The sequence below is a fragment of the Thermobia domestica genome, chromosome 13 (assembly GCF_964235325.1).
Source record: "Thermobia domestica chromosome 13, izTheDome1.hap1.1, whole genome shotgun sequence".
Taxonomy (NCBI): Eukaryota; Metazoa; Arthropoda; class Insecta; order Zygentoma; family Lepismatidae; genus Thermobia; species Thermobia domestica.
Window position 1 is genome coordinate 25,863,996 of NC_137466.1, and position 23,018 is coordinate 25,887,013.

Consider the following 23,018-nt stretch of genomic DNA (forward strand, 5'->3'; position numbering starts at 1 on the left):
TGACACCAAGATAAGAAAAAAGTATAGACCAACCTGAATGCACAAATGCTTCCTCTCCGAGTTATAGGTTGCCGAAAACATGAAGAAAGAAAGAAAGAAAAAAAAAAAAAACTTAAAAAGTTCATAACACCAAAACTATCGGACCTACCATAGTCGAGTCAAGACCTCACTTAGGAACTAATATGTGTGCTATCCAAAAATACATGTTTCAGAATCCTAAGGTACTCACGCAACAATTTTATAGAGGGAGTTTGGCTACGCGCATATAATTTGAAGTACTCACCAACTATCTCTATAAAAATTGTTGCAAAAGTACCGCTAGATTCTGAAACTTGAATATTTGGATCGGGCACGTACTAGTTCCTAAGTGAAATCTTGTCCCGATTACGGTAGGTCCCACAGTTTTGGAGCTATGAACCTTTAAAGTTCAGTTTTTCATGTTTTCGGCAGCCAATAACTCCGAAAGTAAGTATTTGTGCACGCAAGTTACTTTTTGTCTTATTTTGGTGTCAGGAATCATCTCCAAACGTTGTCGGTGTTGTTTTGAATCACTCTGTATAAGGTAAAGGTTCCTACGCATTTGGTCATAATCAGTTAATTACCTGTCTTTCAGTTAATTACCTGTGACAGGTTACCAATCACAATTTTCCAGTTCATTCTACACATAGTTAACACAAATGAAGCCCTACAAGGGATGTATAAAGAATGTGAAAATGCACACATTATGTCTGACGTCCCAATTTCTTCTGTTTAACAGATCCTAAATATTGTGCGAATCACGACACACTCTCCCACTTATGATTGAAGACATACTTTTTTCTTTGTTGTATCATCATCTGAGTCAGAAACACTATTCTAAAAGAAACACAAATTTAGCAAGAAAGAAAAAAAAAAAAAACATTTACACTAAATTTAGAACGATAAACACAAGGAAATATCTTTGTTGAAGATTTACGCAGGCTGTCCAAAAGTTTGGCAGAAAGAAATCCAGTATCAAAATTAAACAAGAGACATACCATTATATTTTTAACTGCTACTACTTGTGCTGGACTAAGTTGTTACGGAATTTTAAGCCGAAAATTACTGAAAATTTGATTTCACTGTAGACCAACAAAGAAAACTTCACTCTACACCCACTGGACTGGATAAAACGCTTGATTGCAAAATTGTTCGTCCGAAAACGGCAGACACGATGAAATAGTTTAAATGCGGTTAACATGCAGCGACTGAAAGCAGTACCACCATTGTTGATTAAAATTTCAACACTGAAGCAGTCCTACGTTGCTGATTGAAGTATAAAATAACTAGTAGTTAGTCATCCGGGAGAAAACGTTCTTTTCTAATGAAAGTGATATTCAAGAAATTATTGCCATAACAAATGTCCCCTCTTAAATATTTTTAATTTTCTTTTGACCTTCTGGAAGCTAAACAACCAATAGAACGAAAGAATGGATGTGATTTTCAAACTTAAAGTGGTTTGTATAGTAAATTTAATTGGCTACACAAATCTTCTGAAAACCTTCCGTTTTTAAGTGAGACACACTAGCTCTTTCAGGTGTCCAATCTGAAGAACGAAAACCGGGACAAAAAGGCGTCCCGAAAGCCTTCTTCGGGACAGTTAATTCTTTCATTGAAAATCGGGACGTCTAACAACCCTACTTATGGTCGTTGCTGAGTACTAGTGAGGTACGTACAAAAACTCGAAGAAACTCTTACAAAATTTTGTAACGAGATAATTACCCATTTAGTTATATTTAGAGTGGAATATATGTTCATATAACAATTGGTGTAATTTCCATATGATTTTATTTATTTCTACCTATTGGGTAATTGAAATGTTCCTTTTTCACAGCTTCACGAAACCTCCTATATTTTTTCGTCGTAGTTTCCTATATTTTTTTTCCATTAGCATTGGAAAGCCTGCATTATTAAAACGAAACGATATTTAGAATTTCTTTGATTGCAATTCCATAACAAAAACAAACTAAAACAATTCCATAATAATAACAAAAACAAACTAAAAAAAAATCAGAAAAGAAACATTCATAAACTTATAAAAAACAAAAGTTGATTTTGTACTATAAGCTCTTTGAGTAATGAATGGGGAATTTAGGCTGAATATAATACGAATAATGTACGGGAGTGAAACGTGATAACCCACAAATGTATGTTTATCAGGATTTTACGAGCACCTACATTTTTAAGAACTTTTTTGGTTGAAACCAGTTTTTTTCTTTTTTTTTTTTAATGAGGAAAAACCAGTTGGGTCAGATATTTTAGTGTCTCCATTATTCAATTCATTGTTTCCTATCTCCCTAGAAGAGGCGTTACTCTTTGTTTCACTCTTTTACTATTTTCCAAAGTGTTTTTGATTTATTTTTAGAATGACCAATTCGTTTGTCATATTCCATTCTTTTTGCCGTTTTTATTAGACTTGTATATATGCACTTGTAATTCGCGTAATATCTATTAAGTTCCGGGTTTGATAACTCTTGTTTAACTCTTTGTGTCGACTCTCTGATTGTTTTGCTGGATTCCTTTATTCCTGAAGTTATCCACGACTTTGTCTTATGTGTGTAAATTTTATGAGGTAGTTGGGAATGCTGCATTATAGTAATAGCTATATATATTTCCAGGCTTTATGTACTGTAGTTTGCTTATAGATATCCTCCCATGTTTCACTGCTTAAGAGATAGTTAAAGTAATTCACATTGTCTTCGCTAAAATTTCTTTTAGTAATAATTTTCGATATTCTATTAGTATTGCTAATGGTTATGTTTAGAATAGTAAAAATTTCGGCTTCATGGTCGGAAAATCCAGTATTAAACACTTTCACGGAATATTCTGAAACATCTTTGTTTAGCAGCATTTGGTCTATTGCGCTCTTTGTTGTCCATGTTAATTTGGTGGGTTTCCTAACTACTGGCGTTAAGTTGTATGAATCAATAAGAACCTGTACGTTATTATCGATTTCGTTTGACAAAAAATTAATATTCAGGTGACCCATTACCACTACTTTATTACTTGGAGTAGTTATTTTTTTCAGTATCACATCTAGCCAAGTGAACTTTGTGGTGGACAAACACCGTGTGCGTGGGTTTTCTCGGGGTTCTCCAGTTTCCTCCCACTCTTCATTCCACGATTTCATTCATTCCTCATCATCACCGTCTCCTTTAGCCTAACCGGCATAACCGCGGGACGTAAAACTTCATTTCATTCATTTCAGTACCACATCTAAATTGTGTGCTAGTACTTAATATTGCTATTCGGGGTTCTGTAAATACAAATGATAAATAGTTTTTGCTTTGATAACTCCATTATACAGGACTCAGTCTTTTTCGGTGTTGAGATAAGTAAAATTTTAACATGTATTTGTTTGTAATCCTGTTTTGATGTAGATTGCACCCCCTTCCCCCTTTGGGTTCCCGATCTACAGTAGCTTTTTACCAATTTATAGCTATGGATTTTATATTCTATTTCATCTAATTTAGCCAATGTTCCGTTAAACAGATTGCATGTATATTATCTAATTAAGTGGAAAGTAGTACTTCTAGCATGTTAATTTTTACCTTATTGAGACCTCGAACATTTTGATGAAAAATATTAATGCCACCTACTGATACATGTGGAGTGTTTTGTTTCTAGCTTAAGTTTTTCCTGTCATGCGTAAGTATTGGTTTTGAATTAGTTAGCGTTTCACGAGTGTTTGAACATTTAGTGGCGCCAGTATCCGCTACTTTAAAAAAAATCACATAATAACACTTTTCGCATTTTCTTACGTCGTTGTACGTTTAGGTAATTTTCTGTAGTTACATCGTCTACTCGATCTGTGTGTGTGTGGGGGGGGGGGGGAGAGGGAGAGAGATACTAAACTAATACTATCCACATAATCTAACCCTACACCAATATAGTGTGCATGTACATTATATTGAATATCAAGGCTCTTGTTTGCGATATTTCTACTGTCAAATACTTATTTTCTACTGATATGTGCCATGTTAGTGGTATAGGATCCCTCTTTAGCTGCTGTTTGACTACATTACACAGTTTTTCTGCTTTTTTATCCCGTTGAAATGTAACCCATGTTTGGTGTGATATTCCCGTGGACTGTTGACTATGACATTTGTTAGGTTGGGTAAGGTTTATCTTAATACTTCAACTACACTCCGAGAGTAATTTTTTTGCAACGTCATTAGCACCACCTATCACGAGGACACTATCGTTTTTTGTCATAACTTTGTTACTGGTTTAGTTATTTCAGTAAGCTTTGTACCTGGTTCTACAATCCCTACAGTTGACATATTTGCACTAATATGTTTTATACTTTCAGCAATGCCTGTTCCATAACTATCTCCGAGAAGTAGAATATTCCCTTGCACATGAATATTTGAGGTCTTCACTTTTGAATCACAGTCTTTAACTTCCTTTACTGTCAAGACTGGTTTTAATTTACTTTGCACTAGCATACCGTTTATCACATTTCTTGACTCGCGCACCATAATATTTTGTCCTGATGTTAACTCAGTAGTAGCACTCACAAGGGAGGGTCACGCAATTGCTCCGCTGAGATCCGAACGAGACAATTGTGTTTGCATTTGATGTGTTATAACTAGACGAATCCCAAAGTTATACGTGCCACCAGGCGGAATGTCGTGAGTTACAACATATTTTGTAATGTAAGAACTACAAAAAATTACCTGGCAGAATAGTTTGAACCGAGTCATTTTTTCGGAAATGGTTGGGTAAGTGGAAAACTCGGCCAACACATATTCCATCATTTTCAAGGACACACTTTTTTGGATAAAAAAGTTTGCCCAAGCTCCCCCGCAGGGTCGCAGACAGGTTCCAACTCAAAATTTTCAAATGGCAAGAAAGGGTTAAATAGCACATCATTTGAAAGCTGTTGTAAAATGAAAGAAAATGGGGCAAGTCTCGACTCTCTACGACAACCCTGTGCAAAATGGCGGCGGGTCAAAATGTGAACAAAATCTTAATTCAAAACTCCATGGTCACCCCTATAAATCGGAAACGGTGAGACAAATGTGAAAATAGCAAAGGAAGTGTGGCATTATTTTCAAAGTACAACAATTTAATATAAAACGTCTTGTCCCAGGGTCCCCACAGGGTCCAAGGCGGGATACAACTAAAAAGTTTCAAATGGCAAGAGGGGTTAAGTAGCTAATCGTTTTAAAGCTCTTGTTAATTGAAAGAAGATGGAGCACGTCTCGACTTTCTACGACAGCCCTGTCCAAAATTGCGGCGAGTCAAAATGTAAACAAAAGCTTAATTGGAAATCTATGGCCACCTTGGATCCAAGATGGCCGCTTAAAACCTATGTCATTCATAACAGTACAAATCTAAATCTCTATTTTTCTCTATTATTTATTTAGAAACAATAGGAAGACTAAAGAACAATTGAATTTCGATTCACTTCAACTATTATTTCATTCGGTAACAACACATATATATTTTGTTCTTAATGCACGTTCGTGACGGTTCTCTCAACATCATTTACTTTAATATAACGAATATGCGATGAACACACAACTCTGACTTCCTACTCATACTGCTAAACAAAGGTTGAATACCTTCGGGTATTTTTCTAATTTTGTCATACGTAGTTCATGCAGAAAAGATTGATTGATTTTGAGTTTTACGTCCCGTTCAGCAGCGAAGCTATATGAGACGTGGACCTACTGATTAACGTAAAATCCGAACCACATGAGCTCCCGCCTGGAATCGAACCCGGGTCTCCCGTGCCAAAGGCGCGTACGCTAACCGCTTAGCCACGAAGGAGCTCTCATGCACAAAAGACTTGCTGCACCAGTCAGATTGGGGGCTCTATTGTAAAGTATTCGTGATGGTTACATTTGTATGTCATTCGTTGGTTTGATCGCAATATTTCAAGCAATACGGAATATACAAAAAAACATTCATTTGCAAGATTGGCGAGTAGTACGAAACCAATTGTAACTCATTTCAGTACATCGAGCTGCGTCAAATTTTGTTGGTTTGGTCACAGTATTTCAAGAAGTAACATATTTATATACAAACTCATTTTTCACGCTGGCAGCCATATTGGATTACACATGATACTCTTTGATATTTTGTGGATATCTAATATTAACCATAAACGTAAATGCCACATTTCGTTTCTCCAGTACCAGTGGTTTGAGCTGGATATGCATTCGATACATAGTGCCGCATTTTGAACTCAAGATGTCGCGTTTTTCAACATTTCGCATATTTTCGTCACCTACTAATCAACTAACAAACTCTATGGCCTATGGAACCCGGAGGTTCAACGCCGCGTTCACAAAAGCTCTCCACTGACTTCTATCTTTAGCTAACTGCATCCAGTTTCTACTTTGTATTTCTATTCTGCGAGATTCATCTTAATATTGTCCTCCCATCTGCGCCTAGGTCTTCCTAATGGTCGTTTTCCGATTGCTCTTCCAGTCAAGACTTTGAAAGCGTTTTTACTTTCTTCTATTCTAGCTACATGACCTGCCCACCTAAACCTCCTAGACTTGATGACCCTAACAATGTTGGGTAAACCGTATAAATTATGCAGTTCCTCGTTATGAAGTTTCCGCCATTCCTCATTCCCGTTCCTCTTGGGTCCGAATATTCGTCTCAGGATTTTGTTCTCAAATACTTTCAGCCTATGTTCTTCCCTCAGTGTAAGCGACCACATTTTTCCCATCCATATAGAACAACAGGCATGATTATCGATTTATATATTTTAAGCTTCAAATTTCTCGACAGAATCCGCGACAAGAGACTTTGAACCGAATAGTAACACGAATTCCCTTCTTTAGCCGACATTTAATTTCTTCGTGGATATGATTTTCCTCCGTTTATATTGATCCTAAATATTTGAAACTATCCACTTTATCAAAAGTATTATGTAATATTTTAACACATCTATAAGTTGCTGTATTACGGTCCCGACGCACTTCCATGTATTTATTTTCTCTGCATTTACTTCTAAACCCATGTCCCTGCAAGCGTTTAATAAGATCTCTGCATTTCTTTCTATTATTCTCCTATCATCCCCTATTAAATTTACATCATCAGCATATGCCATAACCTGGTGAATACCGTTCAACTGTAGACCCTGGTTGCTATCTTTGATTTTACTTATAGCGTATTCCAAAATAAAGTTAAATAATAATGGCGACAACGCATCTCCTTGTTTCAGGCTATTTTCGACGTGAAAGCTCGTGGGAAAATTTTTTCCTATCTGGACCTTACTTTGGGATTCATTTAAACATATCTTAATTAATCTAATTAGCTTTCTCGGTATTCCAAGTTCTGTAAGAACGTTGTATAATGTTTCTCTCGTAACCGAGTCGTACGCCTTTTTAAAATCAATAAATAGTTGATGTACCGGGCTACTGTATTCCCACTTTTTTCGAGTATTTGGCGAATGGTAAATATTTGGTCGATAGCTGATCGATTTCGTCTAAATCCGCACTGATGATCTCCAATAATTTCATCTGCGTATGGGGTCAGTCTTAATAATAGAATATTTGAAAGGATTTTATAGGATGTTGGCAAAAGAGAAATGCATCGATAATTATTACAGTCAGTTTTGTCGCCTTTCTTGTGAATTGGAACAATGATTGATTTTTTCACTCTTGTGCCAATTCTTCCTTGTTCCAGATAAGGAGGATGAGTTTGTGTATCTTGTTCCACAATTTTTCACCTCCAGCTAAAATTAACTCAGCCGGAATTTCATCAACACCCGGAGATTTGTGTTCCTTTAATTGCTTTATAGCGGTTTCTACTTCTGTTCGGTTGGGTTCTGGAATATGCCTTTCTGCGGTGTGTATTTCCTTTTCTCCATGCACACTAGTTTTTGGTTGCTTGTTAAGCAAATCGTCAAAGAAATCTCTCCATCTATTTAAGATGCCGTCCGTATCAGTAAGAACTGTACTGTCCGATTTCTTTAGTATATAAGCACGAGGTTGATAGCCTTTCTTAAATTCGTTGATTCCCTTATACATGTCCCGTATGTTTTTATTTTTACTATTATCTTCAAGTTCCTTAATTTTAGCTTTCAGAAAAACGCGTTTCTTTGTTCTAAAATTTTTGGAAGTTTTCCGCCTGATATCTGCGAAATTTTGTGTAGTCATTTCATTCGGATTTTGTAGCCAGCGTAATTTTGATTGTTTTCGCTTCTCTGCTAGTTTTATGCATTCCTGGTCGAACCATGGTTTGTTCCTACGTATTTCCGCGTGTCCCAATTTTTCTTTTGCTAAAATTTTAATGCTATCTCTAATTTCAGTCTAGGTAACCTCAACACTAGTGCACTCCGAATCTTCTAAAGTCGAGAATCTATTCGAAACTTCAATCTGGTATTCCTCTCTTACCTGGCTTTCTTCTAATTTCTTTAAATTGAATCTCTTCGTTTTCGGACAATGAATATTACCTTTATTCAACGATAATCTCTCTTTTATTATCTCTGCTACCAGGTAGTGATCAGTGTCACAATCAGCCCCTCTAAACGACCGGACATCAATTATGCTAGATTGCCTTCTTCTATCTACTAAAACGTGATCAATTTGATTATGTGTTTTTCCGTCCGGTGATGTCCAAGTGTATTTATGAACGTCGCGATGTGGGAATTTTGTACTCTTCACGATTAGATTTTTGGATGTTGCAAAGTTCACGAGTTAATCAACACTATTGCCTACTACTAATCAACATTATTGCCAAATTTGGTTTTCCTAGCTTCAGCAGTTTGGTATGCCTATCCTTTCGATACAGGTTTTAAGCGACCATCTTGGATTCAAGGTGGCCATAGATTTTCAATTAAGCTTTCGTTTACATTTTGACCCGCCGCAATTTTTGGACAGGGTTGTCGTAGAAAGTCGAGACGTGTTCCATCTTTTCACTTAACAAGAGCTTTCATACGATGTGCTATCCCTCTTGCCATTTGAAACTTTTTAGTTGGAACCCACGTGGGACAAGAGGTTTTAACTTAAATCGTTATACTTTGAAAATAATGCCACACTTCCTTTGTTATTTTCATATTTGTCTCACCGTTTCCGATTTATAGGGGTGACCATAAACTTTTCAATTAAGTTTTTGTTTACGTTTTGACCCGTCGCAATTCTCCACAAGTTTGTTGCAGAGAGTCGAGACTTGCTGCATTTTCTTTTATTTTACAACAGCTTTCAAATGATGTGCTATTTAACCCTTTCTTGCCATTTGAAAATTTTGGGTTGGACTCCGTCTGGGACCCTGGGGCAAAGTTATTTTACCCCAAAAAGTTTGTCGTTGAAAATGATGGGATACGTGTTGGCTGAGTTTTCCACTTACCCAGCCGTTTCCGAACAAATGACTCGGTTCAAACTATTCTGCCAGGTAATATTTTGCAGTTCTTACATTACAAAATATGTTGTGACTCACGATATTCTGCCCGGTGGCACGTATAACTTTGGGATTCATCTAGTTATAACATATCAAATGCAAACACAATTATCTCGTTCGGCGCCTTTGGCGTGGGAGGCCCGGGTTCGATTCCCGGCGGGAGCTCATGTGGTTCGGATTCCACGTTTTAATCAGTAGGTCCACGTCTCATATAGCCTCGCTGCTGAAAGGGACGCTAAACTAAAATCAACTCAACTCAACAATTATCTCGTTCGGATCTCAGCGGAGCCACTGCGCGACCATCCCTTGTCAGAATCTGAAACCTATTTATTACCCCAATATCTGTAGCTAATGCTTGTTGCATTTTTGTACGATTTATGCTGTCCTTTTTCTTTACAGTTGTCCAATTACTAGTTTTGTCCCACCCCTATTGATTTACTGTGTTATTTTTCACAGCATCGCTATACAATTCTTGTCTATATTGTGGATTGTTTTTACTTTTTTTTCCCTTGCACTGGCATTAGGCTGACGTTTGTGATTTGCAGCAGTTTTGTAGTAAGTTCTATGTTTTCATTTTTTCAGTGCATTTAACTCAGATTTCAGTTCCTGTATATCTTCTGTTAGAAGACTTAAACATGCTTCTACACTTTCGATATCACAATCGCAGTTGCCTTTGCTGATGCATTACCGCCCTTTGTTTCCAAAGCATGATTGGAGACCTGAAGAGTTTTTTGCTTTGATTTACTAATGAATATGTCTCTGCTTCTCATTTTATTTTCACACGCATTTTCACTTCTATTCATTGTGCGATAGTTTTGCACAGTATTTTTGATCCGTGGGAGACCAAACTTAACGTTCTGTGTTTTTCGATATAGCCAAAGTCTATTTTAATACCAATATGCTTTTCTCGAAATCTCTTGGTATTTTTCCCGAGATGTACATTTCATTAATAAGATTAAATAGTTTCTTCTTTGTTGCTATTCCGAGATCGTTAATCACTTCCGCTGATATTTGGTTTATTCCTGGAGCTTTACCATGTTGCATTTTCTCCAAAGCATTGTCAAATTCACACTGTAGAATTGATGGTCCTTATTCTTTTTCATCGACGTCTTCTTCCTTCTCTATTTCTTTTTCGTTCACTCTGTCTCCTTTGTAGAGTCCTTCAAGTATTCCTTCCATTTTCTTGTTACCTGCTCCTTTTCTATTAGCGGTGTTCCGTCCTTCTTTATGACAATGTCTGTGTGTTTCTTTTTTTTCTCTCTCTCTCTCACCGAACTGTTCTCTAACTTTTCTATATGCCATTTCTCTATTGCCTTTGACTATATTTTCCTCAGTTTCCTTGCACAAGTTGTTTTTCGGCCTTCTTTACTTCCCTGTCGGTGTGATTTCTGCACCTTCTGTAATCCTCTCCTTTGTTTCTTATCTTGAACTGTCTTTTCTCCATCATTTCCAATATTTCTGCTGTTATCCAGGGTTTATATTGGGTTCTCGTTTCTCTTTCTATCTATTCGTCGGCTGCTTTTGTAATCCCTGCTTTCATGGCTTCCCATTTTGAGTTGTCATCACCCGCTAAAGCTAGCTTAGACGTCTCAGTCTGTCGCAGTTGCAAATTCCCTTTTTGTGTTTTCATCTCTTGTTTGCTTGATTGAGTTCCATCTTTTGTTTGGTGCTACTACTCTTCTTCTTTAGTCACAGTTCGCTCATCAAAACTAAATTATGGTCTGAGTCAACGTCTGCACCTGGATAACTCTTACTGTTCTTCACTTGATTTCTAAATACTTGTCGGACCAGTATAAAATCTATTTGGTATTTTTCTTTGTCTACTGGTCTTGTCCATGTGTATTTTTTTCTTAATGGTTGTTCGAAGAGAATGTTGCAGTAAGATTATGGCTTTTGCAGAACTCAACTAGTCGTGCGCCTCACTCATTCCTTTCTCCTAGGCCGAAATTCCCAGTTACATTCGCTTGTTTACTTTCGCCGACTACTGCGTTCCGGTCATCCATGATGAATAAATTGTCCGCGCGTTACTCCATGATGTTATGGAATATATGTCCGCGCATTGAATTTATTCCTACATCGCTGAAGTCCTAAATTGAATCTACATCCATAAATTCAACTATTTCCTAAGATACAATTTATAAGGCAATTGTAGTCAATTTCGTGGTGAATGAAATGCAGAAGCAAGAAAGTTGTGTATATCCCTAAAATAGGACAGTGCGAATGACAGAAAGAAAGCACCAAACAACCTGTGCTGAGTGGCCATTAAACCAAGAATTGCATCTAACCCGTACAAGGGCAGGGCGAAGTGGTAAACGGAATAGTTGTCCAAGGAGAAAATAGCAAACAAAATATAACAAAATCGAAAGAAAGAAAAAAAACTTGAAAATAGCTTTGATCGTTACAATAGAAATTGAAAATAGATTTTGATTATTAAAATAAGACATTAAATAAAGACTTCTACTATTGAAATAGACTTTGACCATTAAAATAATTGAAATAGACTTTGACCATTAAAATAGTCTTTCTCCATTAAAATAGACTTCGGCCATTAAAATAGACTGACCATTAAAATATTCTTTTGTCATTCAAATAGACTTGGACCATTAAAATATTCTTTTGTCATTCAAATAGACTTGGACCATTAAAATAGACTGGTGATTAAGATATTCTTTAGTCACTGAAATAGACTTGTACCATTAAAATAGACTTGTACCATTAAAATAGACTTTGGCCATTAAGATAGACTTGGACCACTAAAACAAACTTTGACCATTAAAATAGTCTTAGTCCGTTAAAATAGACTTTGACCATTAAAATAGACTCTGAAGAGCATGTCTTGCAGTAATGGGATATAAACATGTTAAATATACGCAGCACGTCAACAAATATTGAAGTACTTACTGATGGTCGCTATGGGATACATATTTATAAATTTAAATTACCAACCTTGTATCCGTCAAAAAAGCAAACTCTGTTTTTAGATGATTTCAGTAGTCTCTGAACAGAGTGACAATTTTCTTTGTGTTCAGTGTTTGTGCGCGTTGGGGTGCTTCATTACTAATTTAGTATAAAAATCATTATATTAAATTTTTACAGAATACGTATGCTAGTGCTTCATAATTCAATGTCATTCGTATTTTTTTCTCTGCATTTTCAAAGTATTGTCATTATCTCCTTCCGGGACAATCATAAAATTAAAAGATACATAGTGAGTCTAGCGTATCAGTTCAAGAAGTTAGTGAAGAAAGTAGCAAAGACGACTAAACTCCGTACTTTTTTTTACAGATATAAAGATGGTGATTTCAAAATATTCCAATATTTTTGGACTCCTTCCTTATTCCTCCAAGAATATATATACAGGGTGCTGAAATAATTGTGATAATTGGGATAGCCATTTTGTAGGAGACCTCCAAAGAAGCAATAAAAATGTATACTACACATAAGGCGCAATGCTTCCTTGCAAAGTTATTAAGCTACGGATAAGTCGGATAATAAACTTTAAAGCTCCATAACTCGACTTATAGGATATATCGTAAGCAGGTCAAGGAATTACACAGAAACTAGTATACGCCCTACCTAAATACCATTGTTTTAGAATCTTCCACTAAAGGCGAAACGAATGGTATAAGACGATGATGGTTTATGGGGAGACACTTTTAAGTACTAATTAACTATAAATGACTATATTCATATAGATGCTGTTTAAAACTCATTTCATTTATCCGTTAATAATCGGAAATTACTATTATTACTTTTCCCTTTCATGTAACAACCAATATTATTTTCAAAAGTTATGCAACCACACATAATATAGTTTAATTTGAAAGAAAAATTTTTCATAAAGTGGAATTAAATTTCGATATTAAAATTAATTAAGTAATGTGTAAAGAATATGCTAACTAATTTGTTCTTATTTAAGGATAAAAAGGACCAAAATACTTGATACCTCAGAGTTGGACAATCCATCCTATCTGGAAATACTTAATTTTTCATAAGACCTACCGATTTTAATCTCTGGACATTAGAAGGAAGCAATGAATTGAAAAAAAGAAAAAAGGTGTGTTATTGTTCAATTGGCAGAGAATCGAATTAACTTGGTTGCATGTGTATATGAATAAATGTTAACAACTAAAATTTAAGTTATTTTGATTTTGACTATCTATAGATACAAAACAATAGCGAGGTTGCACTGCTCGTCTCTGGTATTAGAAGTCACAGGTTCGATCCCGGATCAAGTGAGTTTATGGTGGAGAACATCGTGTCTATGGTCCTCCGTTTTTTCCGCGTTCTCAATCCACCAATTATTTAATCAACATCATCAGTCTCCTTTAGCCTAAAAGGCATATCCATGAGACGTAAGACTTAAAGATTTCATTAATGAAAACAATGGTGGAATAGAGAATATTTCCAGAGATTTCTTATTTTCCTGGCTTTTCTTAGTTTTCCTTTGAAACTTCAAAGATACTTAATTTGAAATGCCGACAAAATATTTGGTAAAATCATTGTCAGACTCCATTTAGTTAGAAATCTCTTGACACCACTCTGGCTGTTAAATTTTGTTCCATTTCTCAACATATTTCCATGCGTGCTGCACTACGCGAAAACAAGATAGATCGGTATATAAGTAGTTATTGGTACAAGCTGGTTAAATAACATGAGAGAACTTTAACTTAAAATGTCCAGTTCATTTCATTCCGTGAGATTCCTGAAAGTTCTTAATGAACTTATCGTCAGAAACTAGATATCATATGAAGAATAGCTTCAGCTTAATAATGAATGAGCTAAACAAATAAATCTTTATTAAAACATGCGCCATGACAATGTGTGAAGATAGAATCACAGGTTGTACGAAGTGCGCCAATAAACTATCCAACGGGAACGCAGTTGTTTATGAAATTCCCTTTGTTTGACATTGCATTTATATTTTTAGAAATGATATATCGAAAAAAAATCAATTTGAGATACATTTACGCAAGAGTAATGTAATAAATTCACTGCTATATGCAATGCTTTCGGCATTTGAGAGAATTACAGAGGATTATTAATCAGTATTGCACTAATAATTACTTGGAAAATTCTTACATTTTTTTAGAATTTACTTAAAACAGTTGCAACTTCTTGATTTTTTTTCCCGGAAAGTTATATATAAAAATATTTTGCAGTATTTTATTTTAAATGCAAGTAGAGTGTAGTTTGCCTTCCCCCTACGTAACACAGAATACCCATGTAGCATGAACTTGTGTGTCAATGTTGAAAATGAATCTGCAAACATCCGTTTTATGACTTACAAGATATATATATATACAGTATAACCTCGTTAACACGAACTCGCTTAAACCGAACACTCGGTTAGGACGAACAAAATTTCGGTCCCGGCATCGCTGTACGTTATCTTATAGGAAGTTTTATCGGTTAGCACGAATTACGAACTAATTTTTAGTCCCTTGAGTCAGTAAAGGTTTTGATTTAACACGAACTTTCCATCGTTTGGTTTCTTTTGGATCATTTTTCTTATTTCAGATTTCACTCCAGATCAGTTTTGACATACAGTATTTATACAGACGAAAATTGCCTTGTAATAAGAGGAAAACCAGAAACAGGTATCTTTCCTCTCTTATGAGGTGTTGATTCTGTCCTCCGTCAAGCGCTGAACATGCAGGTGCTTGCTAGACGAGCTGGTGACAGCTCGACACAAAACATCTCTCCCCTGTAACTTCAAATTGGTGACAGCAGTCATAAATACCTTTATGACAGTACTCACCCTGCTAGCGGAGTTATCAATTTTATAACTTGACCTGGATTTTCTGCGTGGAAACTTTTTTTTTTAATCTTCGAAGATAGGATAATAAACTTACTGAAGTATTTTCACTTTTCAGAGGATCGCAACTAGTCTCGATCTCGATCTTAATTCGAATTTGAGACCGAGGAGTGCTTTTAGAATTCGAGACGAGACCGAAACTCTCAGTCTCGTCTCGATACAATTCTGCGGATGGTATCAAGACGGAGAATAGTCTTGGTCTCGTCTCGAATTTGGAACCGAGACAAGACCGAGACTACTCAGTCTCGTCTCGATACCATCTTTAGTGTTTTCTATGACATACATAATATACTATAGTGGTATGTATAGTCTGTATACTGTAGTATGGAGAAATTGTATGTATGGAGAAATTGTATTCGAATAATAAAATCTGGGTCCCCGGTTAACACGAATTCTTTTAACACGAACTCCTGATTTTTCAGTCCCTTGGAATTCGTGTTAACGAGGGTTTACTGTATATATATATATATATATATATATATATATATATATATATATATATATATATATATATATATATATATATATATCGTATTGGTGTCGTTTATTTTTAAAATGTTCCATCTTCTGTTAATATGTTTGTGCAAATGCAATGTCTGTCGACAGCTGATGGGAAACTTAACCTCAACAACCCAACACAAGGATGGGCTAAAGTCATGTGTATAAAGTGACAAACCGAGTACAGTTAGGCAAACAGGTTGGGGTACCTAGTCGGAAGGTAGTGTGTTGTTGAGCAATGTCATTAAAATGTACCATCAAGAACACACAATTGTGAGTTATTCTTTTTGCGAACTGAAACTTAAGATATTCTCACAGCAAGTAGTACATTTAGACCAGGAATGACGGATTCATCGTTGATTGGTCAGAGATTTATTCACAGTTCCATTGCCAAGAATCCCAGAAGATAGACGTTGATCAATAGGTGTAATAGTAAGTACTCGTCAAGCCCTATCTAGAGGTACTGTTATTTTGGCCCTAAAGTTTTAGGAAGTTGTTCAAAAAGGGCAGCAAATATAAGGGGGTCATTGATGACTTAGAGAAACAGAGAGATTTTACGAATGAAATCAATATAGGAATAAGATTAGTATGCAACCGCATTTAACATGTTTGAGAAGCATCCATAGAGGACAGCGCTAAGCTGAGATATCGGCATAGGTGATGAGTCGAAGATTTGTTCAAAACTAGCTATCTCAAAAAAAAAAAAAAAAAAAAAAAAAAAAAAGGTAGACCAAAGAAAAAGTATGTCTATTATAGAACCTTTCAAGAGCTTGCAAGGTTATGCAGAATGGTTATGCAATTTTTTTCAAGGAAACTTGAGGGACAGAGTGAAACTAAGGAGAGACCATTCTTCACGATTGTCTTGACAGTCGTAAATGGTCAGGACAATGGTTGGATTATAATCAACGTCCAGGAACCTTTTCACCCACAGAATGTGTTGTTACTGGCTTGTTGGTGTGTGGTGGGCCTTATCCACCATATCTTTCTCAGCCAAGGTGAAACCATCAATTTGAACTACTACAGTTCTGAATTCTATGAAATGTAACGCAAACTTGCCCACAAGCATACAGTAATGGTCAACAGACATGGTGTCCACAAAAGACGATGGGACTTTCCGTGAGATGCAGTATGAAACCCTTTCTCAATCCCAGTATCTCTCCGACTTTTCTCCAGTGTGTGAGCCACTTCCTGGGAGGGAATACCTTTTTCTGGCAGTTCTGTGGTAAAACGTATGTTCGAGTCGTAGAGAACATTTGCCAGATTTTGTTGACAATTATCAAATTTAAGCGGTGTGCCGACACACTGCTCCCAAATTTTGAGAAGGGAGCATCAATGTACCCATGTCTTATAAAGAAGAATAGGCCCCTGTACTCAACCATATAATATGATGATGCCTCATCAAAGATGATAAATTTTTATCAAAAACCTCGAAAATGTAAATTTTTGGCCATTTTTTATCCATGAAAGAAAACTAGATGGACCAGCCAAACTTACGTACTTACCCCGGTCATATATTCGCATACCAAATTTTTAAATTTGTCAGTTTTCAGTATTTAATAGAGTGTGGTCCTGTGCAGTCCTCCCAAAATTTAGGAAGTCAGTCAAGTTATCCCTGCCAAAATCAAGTGTGTATTGACGCCTGTGGCATCATACCACGTGGTCCGGTCACGTGGTATGTCAGCCAATCAGCGCCGATTAAGATGAGATACTCCCAGTACCACTACTTAATTCAGAAGTAGTCTTTCCTTACTGAACTTCTGACCGACTCTCCTCTCAGTCTATTTGTTTACAACAATTTATCAGACGTGATAAAATATGCGATTCAAAACAAGTTCGTAAAACCAGTTCATCTAGTTCATGTATGCGAATTGATGTAGGAAATGACGAAATCATCTTCCTGTGAAAGACATGATCATTGGTTTTGCTACACACACACATACACACTTTAAGAAATGTCAGCCAGTAACGGAATTGGACATTTTGGACTTTTGCTGAAATTACAGAAACTATATACAGGAATTTGTAGGATTCAGTAGATTCTTCAGGTGGCTTTGAGAAACTATTCATAAGGAAATTCAGGATTCATTATGCACAAATTCTTGTGCTTATTTTGCAGAAACAGCAAATCAACGACAAGAAGAAAAGGTAAAGAAGCTGAAGACACGAAAATAAAGATCATTCTGAACGAGCGTGGAGGTAAGAAGACTAAAATAATGAAAGATACATGCAATATTGATGGGAACAGGTCAAAACCCCCACACTCAAGAAATGTCAAAACGTCCACACAAACGGTCATAACCCCCACACAAATGGACAAATCTCCCAAATACACGATCGGTCATAACCCCCACAGCCAAAACTCCCACACTCAAGAATTGTCAAAACGCCCACACAATCGGTCATAACTCCCACAGCCAAAACCCCCACACTGGTAATCGGTCATAACCTCCAACGGTCATAACTCTCACACATAGCAACGGTCACAATCCCCACATTAATGGACAAAAACCCCACACAATCGGACAAATCTCCCACACTCTGAAATGATCCTGGTTGCATGTCTTGCCCTTGTACTTTTCAATAACATTTTTTATTCCACTTAAACTGATGTTGCAACTATTCTTCTTGCACTGTTTTCTAATGACAGAAACACTAAAGTGGGCGTCATAAAGAGCCGCAACAAAGACGTGCAATCACGATCATTTCAGAGTGTGGGGGATTTGTCCGATTGTGTGGGTTTTTTGTCCATTTGGAGGTAATTGTGACAATTTCTGCATGTGGGAGTTTTGTCCATTTATGTGCGGATTATGACCGTTGCTATGTGTGGCTGTTTTGTCTATTTGTGGGGGAGTTATGACCGATTGTGTGGGTGTTTTGACATTTCTTGAGTGTGGGAGTTTTGGCTGTGGGGGTTTTGACCGTTCGTGCGTTTGGGAGATTTGTCCATTTGTGTGGGAGTTATGACCGATCGTGTGGGCGTTTTGACATTTCTTGAGTGTGGGGGTTTCGGCTGTGGGGGTTTTGACCTAGACCCATATTGATGAGGAAATAAAGCGTTGGGTGAAGTAAAATGAATTACATAATACAATATTTTTCTAAAGGTTATGTTGATATATCGCAACCAGTTTTATGTATCCATCGTTCCTCGATGAGTGTCTCACTGTGGGGCATTTTTCTTTTTATACATCACGAAACATTCATCATGTGACTGAAGTTACATACTCAAATTTTAGGAAGATGTTTAAATTTTTATTTCACCTTCGGTGCTTGGAGTCCCTGGTTCGATACCAGCTCGCACCATGTGGACTTTGTGGTGAACAAACACCGTGCTCGTGGGTTTTCTCGGGGTTCTCCCGTTTCCTACCACTTTCTTCATTCCACCATTTTATTCATTTCTCACCACCGTCTCCTTTAGCCTAACCGGCATAACCGCGGGACGTAAAACTGAAAGATTTCATTTCATTTCATTTACTAATTTTTATTGTATAATTGTTTTGTAATTTCACAATAAAATATGTTGTATTTGTTTTTAAATTATTCATTTTAGTTGCTTAGAGAAAAATATGTTACTGATGTATAATCGTTGTCATGTTTTCATAATCTTATTTTCCTATCAGCATAAGAAAGTCTGTGTAACTAATTACTAGAGCCCGGATTTCCATGCACAAACCAACCCCAAAATATGCACGAAAAATATTAAAAATATGCACTAAAACATACATTAAAAAATTTAACATATGCACTGAAATATACACTGAGAAAATGTCAGTTTCTTACAAAAATATCTTATCTTAATGATCTCCATTGCAATGAACTATTAACATCTTCCTTAGGTTTCCTTCTGTCAACCCTCTGCGTTTATCAGTAAGAACCGTTTTGTAGGTCGAAAAGCTTCTTCCTGTGTTACGTTCTCTTTCAATTCCATGTTTTCACCATTAAGTACATTTGCAACGGCACAGAGTGTTTTGTATCCGGGATTTTTGCCTAATACTTTGCATAGTTTATCTGACGCTATTTTCGCAAGACCGTGAGTTGTTTCACTGGATAAAGTCTGCGATAATTCGCCCAACAAGGAGAGTGAATGCTGCAAAGCATTCTTACGGGATTCCAATTGCCTGATAATTTCAGGTATTCTCGAGTGTATGTACTTAATTTTGTTCTCAATGTCACTTGTAGAGAAACATTTTTGAGACACAAAATAGCGGCTGCATCATCCGGACTTACTGAGTCTACAACTGTCTTCACTTGATTTAAGTTATCTGCATAATACGGTTAGCTTCTAGCGACGAGCTCCACTGGTTGAGAAGGTACTGGAAAATTTTTCGCAGCTTCGCGAAAGATACGTACTTGCGATGGTCCTTTCACAAATACTTTCTTTACATTTGATACAAGCGCTCTACTGCTGGATATTAGCATCTGTTTCTGCTACGCAATGAAGACCGTGTGCAAGACAAGTTAGGTGAACTAACTTAGGATAGGATACAACACTTTATTCTATACAACACTTTACATCTGCGTTTACAAAGTGAGTCAGTTCACTTTAAATATAACCTACTTTCTTGTGATATACTCTCAAATATGCTAGTATGCAGCAATAAAATTCGGAAATATGCAGTATCCTGCAAAGTTTACGAAATATGCGTGCACATCGAAATTCACTCAAAATATGCACTTATATGCACCAACATGTATCTCAAACGAATCCTTGCAAGTCCGTTGGAAAGAAGAAAACACTTTCCATACATTTCTGCATGTTACTATAAACAGGCATTTTGCACATAAATCCGGACTGTATTAATTACATACCAGGGAAAATTAAGATTAAATTTGGAAAACGAGGTAAAGCTAGGGAATTCTTTCCCGTAAGTTTTGTCGCCATCCTGACCATTGGATGTGTTTTCAAAACTACTTTTAGAAAAGTTTTTGAGCATCGTTTATATTTTTTAGGTACATTCTTAATAGTATGAAAAAGTCCTTTCCATCCCACTTTGTCTTGACATTTGGTCAGTGCTTTCATTTTCGATATTGATCTTGCACAAGGAACTTTCCACTGGGACCATGACTGGAAATTCATTGCACGGTCGAAACGTTCCTGCTTTTGGACAGTCGTTAAGTGCCTGGGGGAAAATTTGGTGGCAGTGTGCCATATACCTAAATGTCTTGTAGGAATTTTCCGGAGTTTTCCATGAACTAATTGAAAAAATCACAAAGCTGATTTATTTTGGCGAGATTCCAGTGTTTTTCATGTATGCTTTGATACAGGTATGTCATGCAAACTACTTCGATGCAATCTAGGAATTATTCGTCAAATATCTCTGGATCATCAACAGTATTTCCGTGGCACTTTTTACAGAGGCAAATTTTTACCTACGTACACTTTGTTCTTTACCTATATCAATTTCTGAATCTGTGTAGTGAACTTCACACACACACACACACACACACACACACACACACACACACACATAAAAAAAAAAAAGCTATAGCCCAAGTACTGGTTTACCTAGTAATAATTCGTCTCATAAGCCCACTCATGATACATATAATTGGTGTCAGAAGTTGCAGTGCAGTGCTAAAAATAGTTCAGAAATACATGCTGTTAAAAAGATTCTTCATATAATCTCGTACAATGCCATTTATGTGTTATATTAATTTTTAAAGTAAGTTAAGGTGTGTTACAGCTTTAGCTCAGTTCTAAAACTTTCCCTTGTATAAAATGCTTCAAAAGTGGATACGTAACTTTTTTGTATTACCCATTATTTTGAAATGAACATGTTTTCCTATCTTTATTATTATTATTATTATTATTATTAAAAGAAAGGTAAAAATCGTTCTAAGGTACAATAAACTATATTCGGATCAGAACTATCCCAGATTTGCAGATAAGAATGGATAAGTTAGTATCCACTTTAGCTGACTACTATAAATTAAAATACTGATTGAATTTTAATTCATTTTCTTCTCACTTTTCAGTAAGACAATACAACTTGTGACGCTGGACATTGATAATTTCACGAAGTTGTTCGCCACATTGTATTGGATATGAGTGTTAAGTTCGAGTTTGTGGATGTCAATAATGATGTTGACGAAGTGCAACCATTTATTTTACTGAAAGATAGCCTTGAAAAGTTTCCAGTTAAAAACGAGTATGTTGAAAACACAATACATGTAATTAAAAACGTGAACAATGACCAAAACAGTGACAGTGATTCTGAGTTTCCAACACTGGAAATCAAGACTGAGGATCCAACATTAATGTTGAAGACAAATATTTTTAAACAAGAAACATCTAATTTATCGCCTTTGTCACTTGATGTGAAGGTGAAGTCTTCGTCATCTCCTGTGGAACGTATAATTAACGAGACCTGTAATGGGGGTGATTTATTAACAAATAAAAAGACTCAATTAGCTACTTTCCAAGATGATAAATCTGTACGTGTAGCATATGATTCTAGCCATGAATCATTAACGAAATTTGAGAACTCAGAAGAAAGCTGCTCTGGTGACGATCTGACCGATATTACTGCAGCGTTAGGCATTACGATTGAGGAATCGACAGTGAAACCTCCGTTAGAAGAAATGAGGTAAACTGCGTTAAGCTTCTCTTATTTTATTGTGAAAGTAGTATAGACAATTATATTCATAAAATAAGTTAAGAATTTTAAGTATTATTATTATTATTTGACTAGGTATATAACAGTAATAGCGTGTATATATATTAGGGTGGTCCAAAAAAATCAACTTACGAATTTTAATCCGGGTCATTCCTTCCTTTATTCCTATGACGCCAACAAACAAAACTGCAAAATATTAAGGCTCTAAAATATGTTTAAGTACTCGCTCAAAGTTGACAGTTTTTAATGTACCTAGGTAATATTCGTTACAACGTAATAAAATTATATCATATTCCATATTCACTTTCATACTGCATCTGTTCGTTATTAAATCACATATAAAAATGTTTGTTTATAATTTAATAGTTTTTTAGTGTAGCCTTCTTAAAGTCTTTGATTTTCTTACGGTGTAGAGCAACAACACGAACCAAATATTGTTTCTGGGCCTCATCTTTCGTTATAGAACTGTTGTGAGCTTGAATAAAAGCAACAGCTCTTTGAGCACAATCATTTACAACAGCCAGGTTTCCAACACTTGTATTCATTTTTTGGTATACTTCATTTGTTATCTAAGACGAAGGATTTTTTTGAAGGAAAGATTTTGCCTGTTCTTCACCATCGTTCAGAAGTACATTGCGCCTTGTAGCATAGGATTCCAGATGAGCTGCCGTCGTGAAATTGTTCCCATCTGCTCTTCTCATATCTTT

At 36.1% G+C, this 23,018-nt stretch overlaps 1 protein-coding gene across 5 annotated transcripts in view; it reads left to right on the top strand.

Annotated features, from left to right (window-relative positions):
- The window catches only part of LOC145668055 (uncharacterized), a 59,508-nt gene that overhangs the window by 16,204 nt on the left and 20,286 nt on the right, over positions 1 to 23,018 (top strand). For 3 of the 5 annotated variants that reach the window (XM_081735546.1, XM_081735542.1, XM_081735545.1), the window contains one exon: positions 21,671 to 22,281. In XM_081735546.1, coding sequence (XP_081591672.1) covers positions 21,740 to 22,281 — 542 coding nt within the window. In that variant the 5' untranslated portion in view covers positions 21,671 to 21,739. Of the gene's footprint in view, positions 1 to 13,300; positions 13,439 to 17,813; positions 17,894 to 21,670; positions 22,282 to 23,018 lie in introns of all 5 variants that reach the window. The other 2 variants (XM_081735543.1, XM_081735544.1) reach the window with 2 other exon arrangements.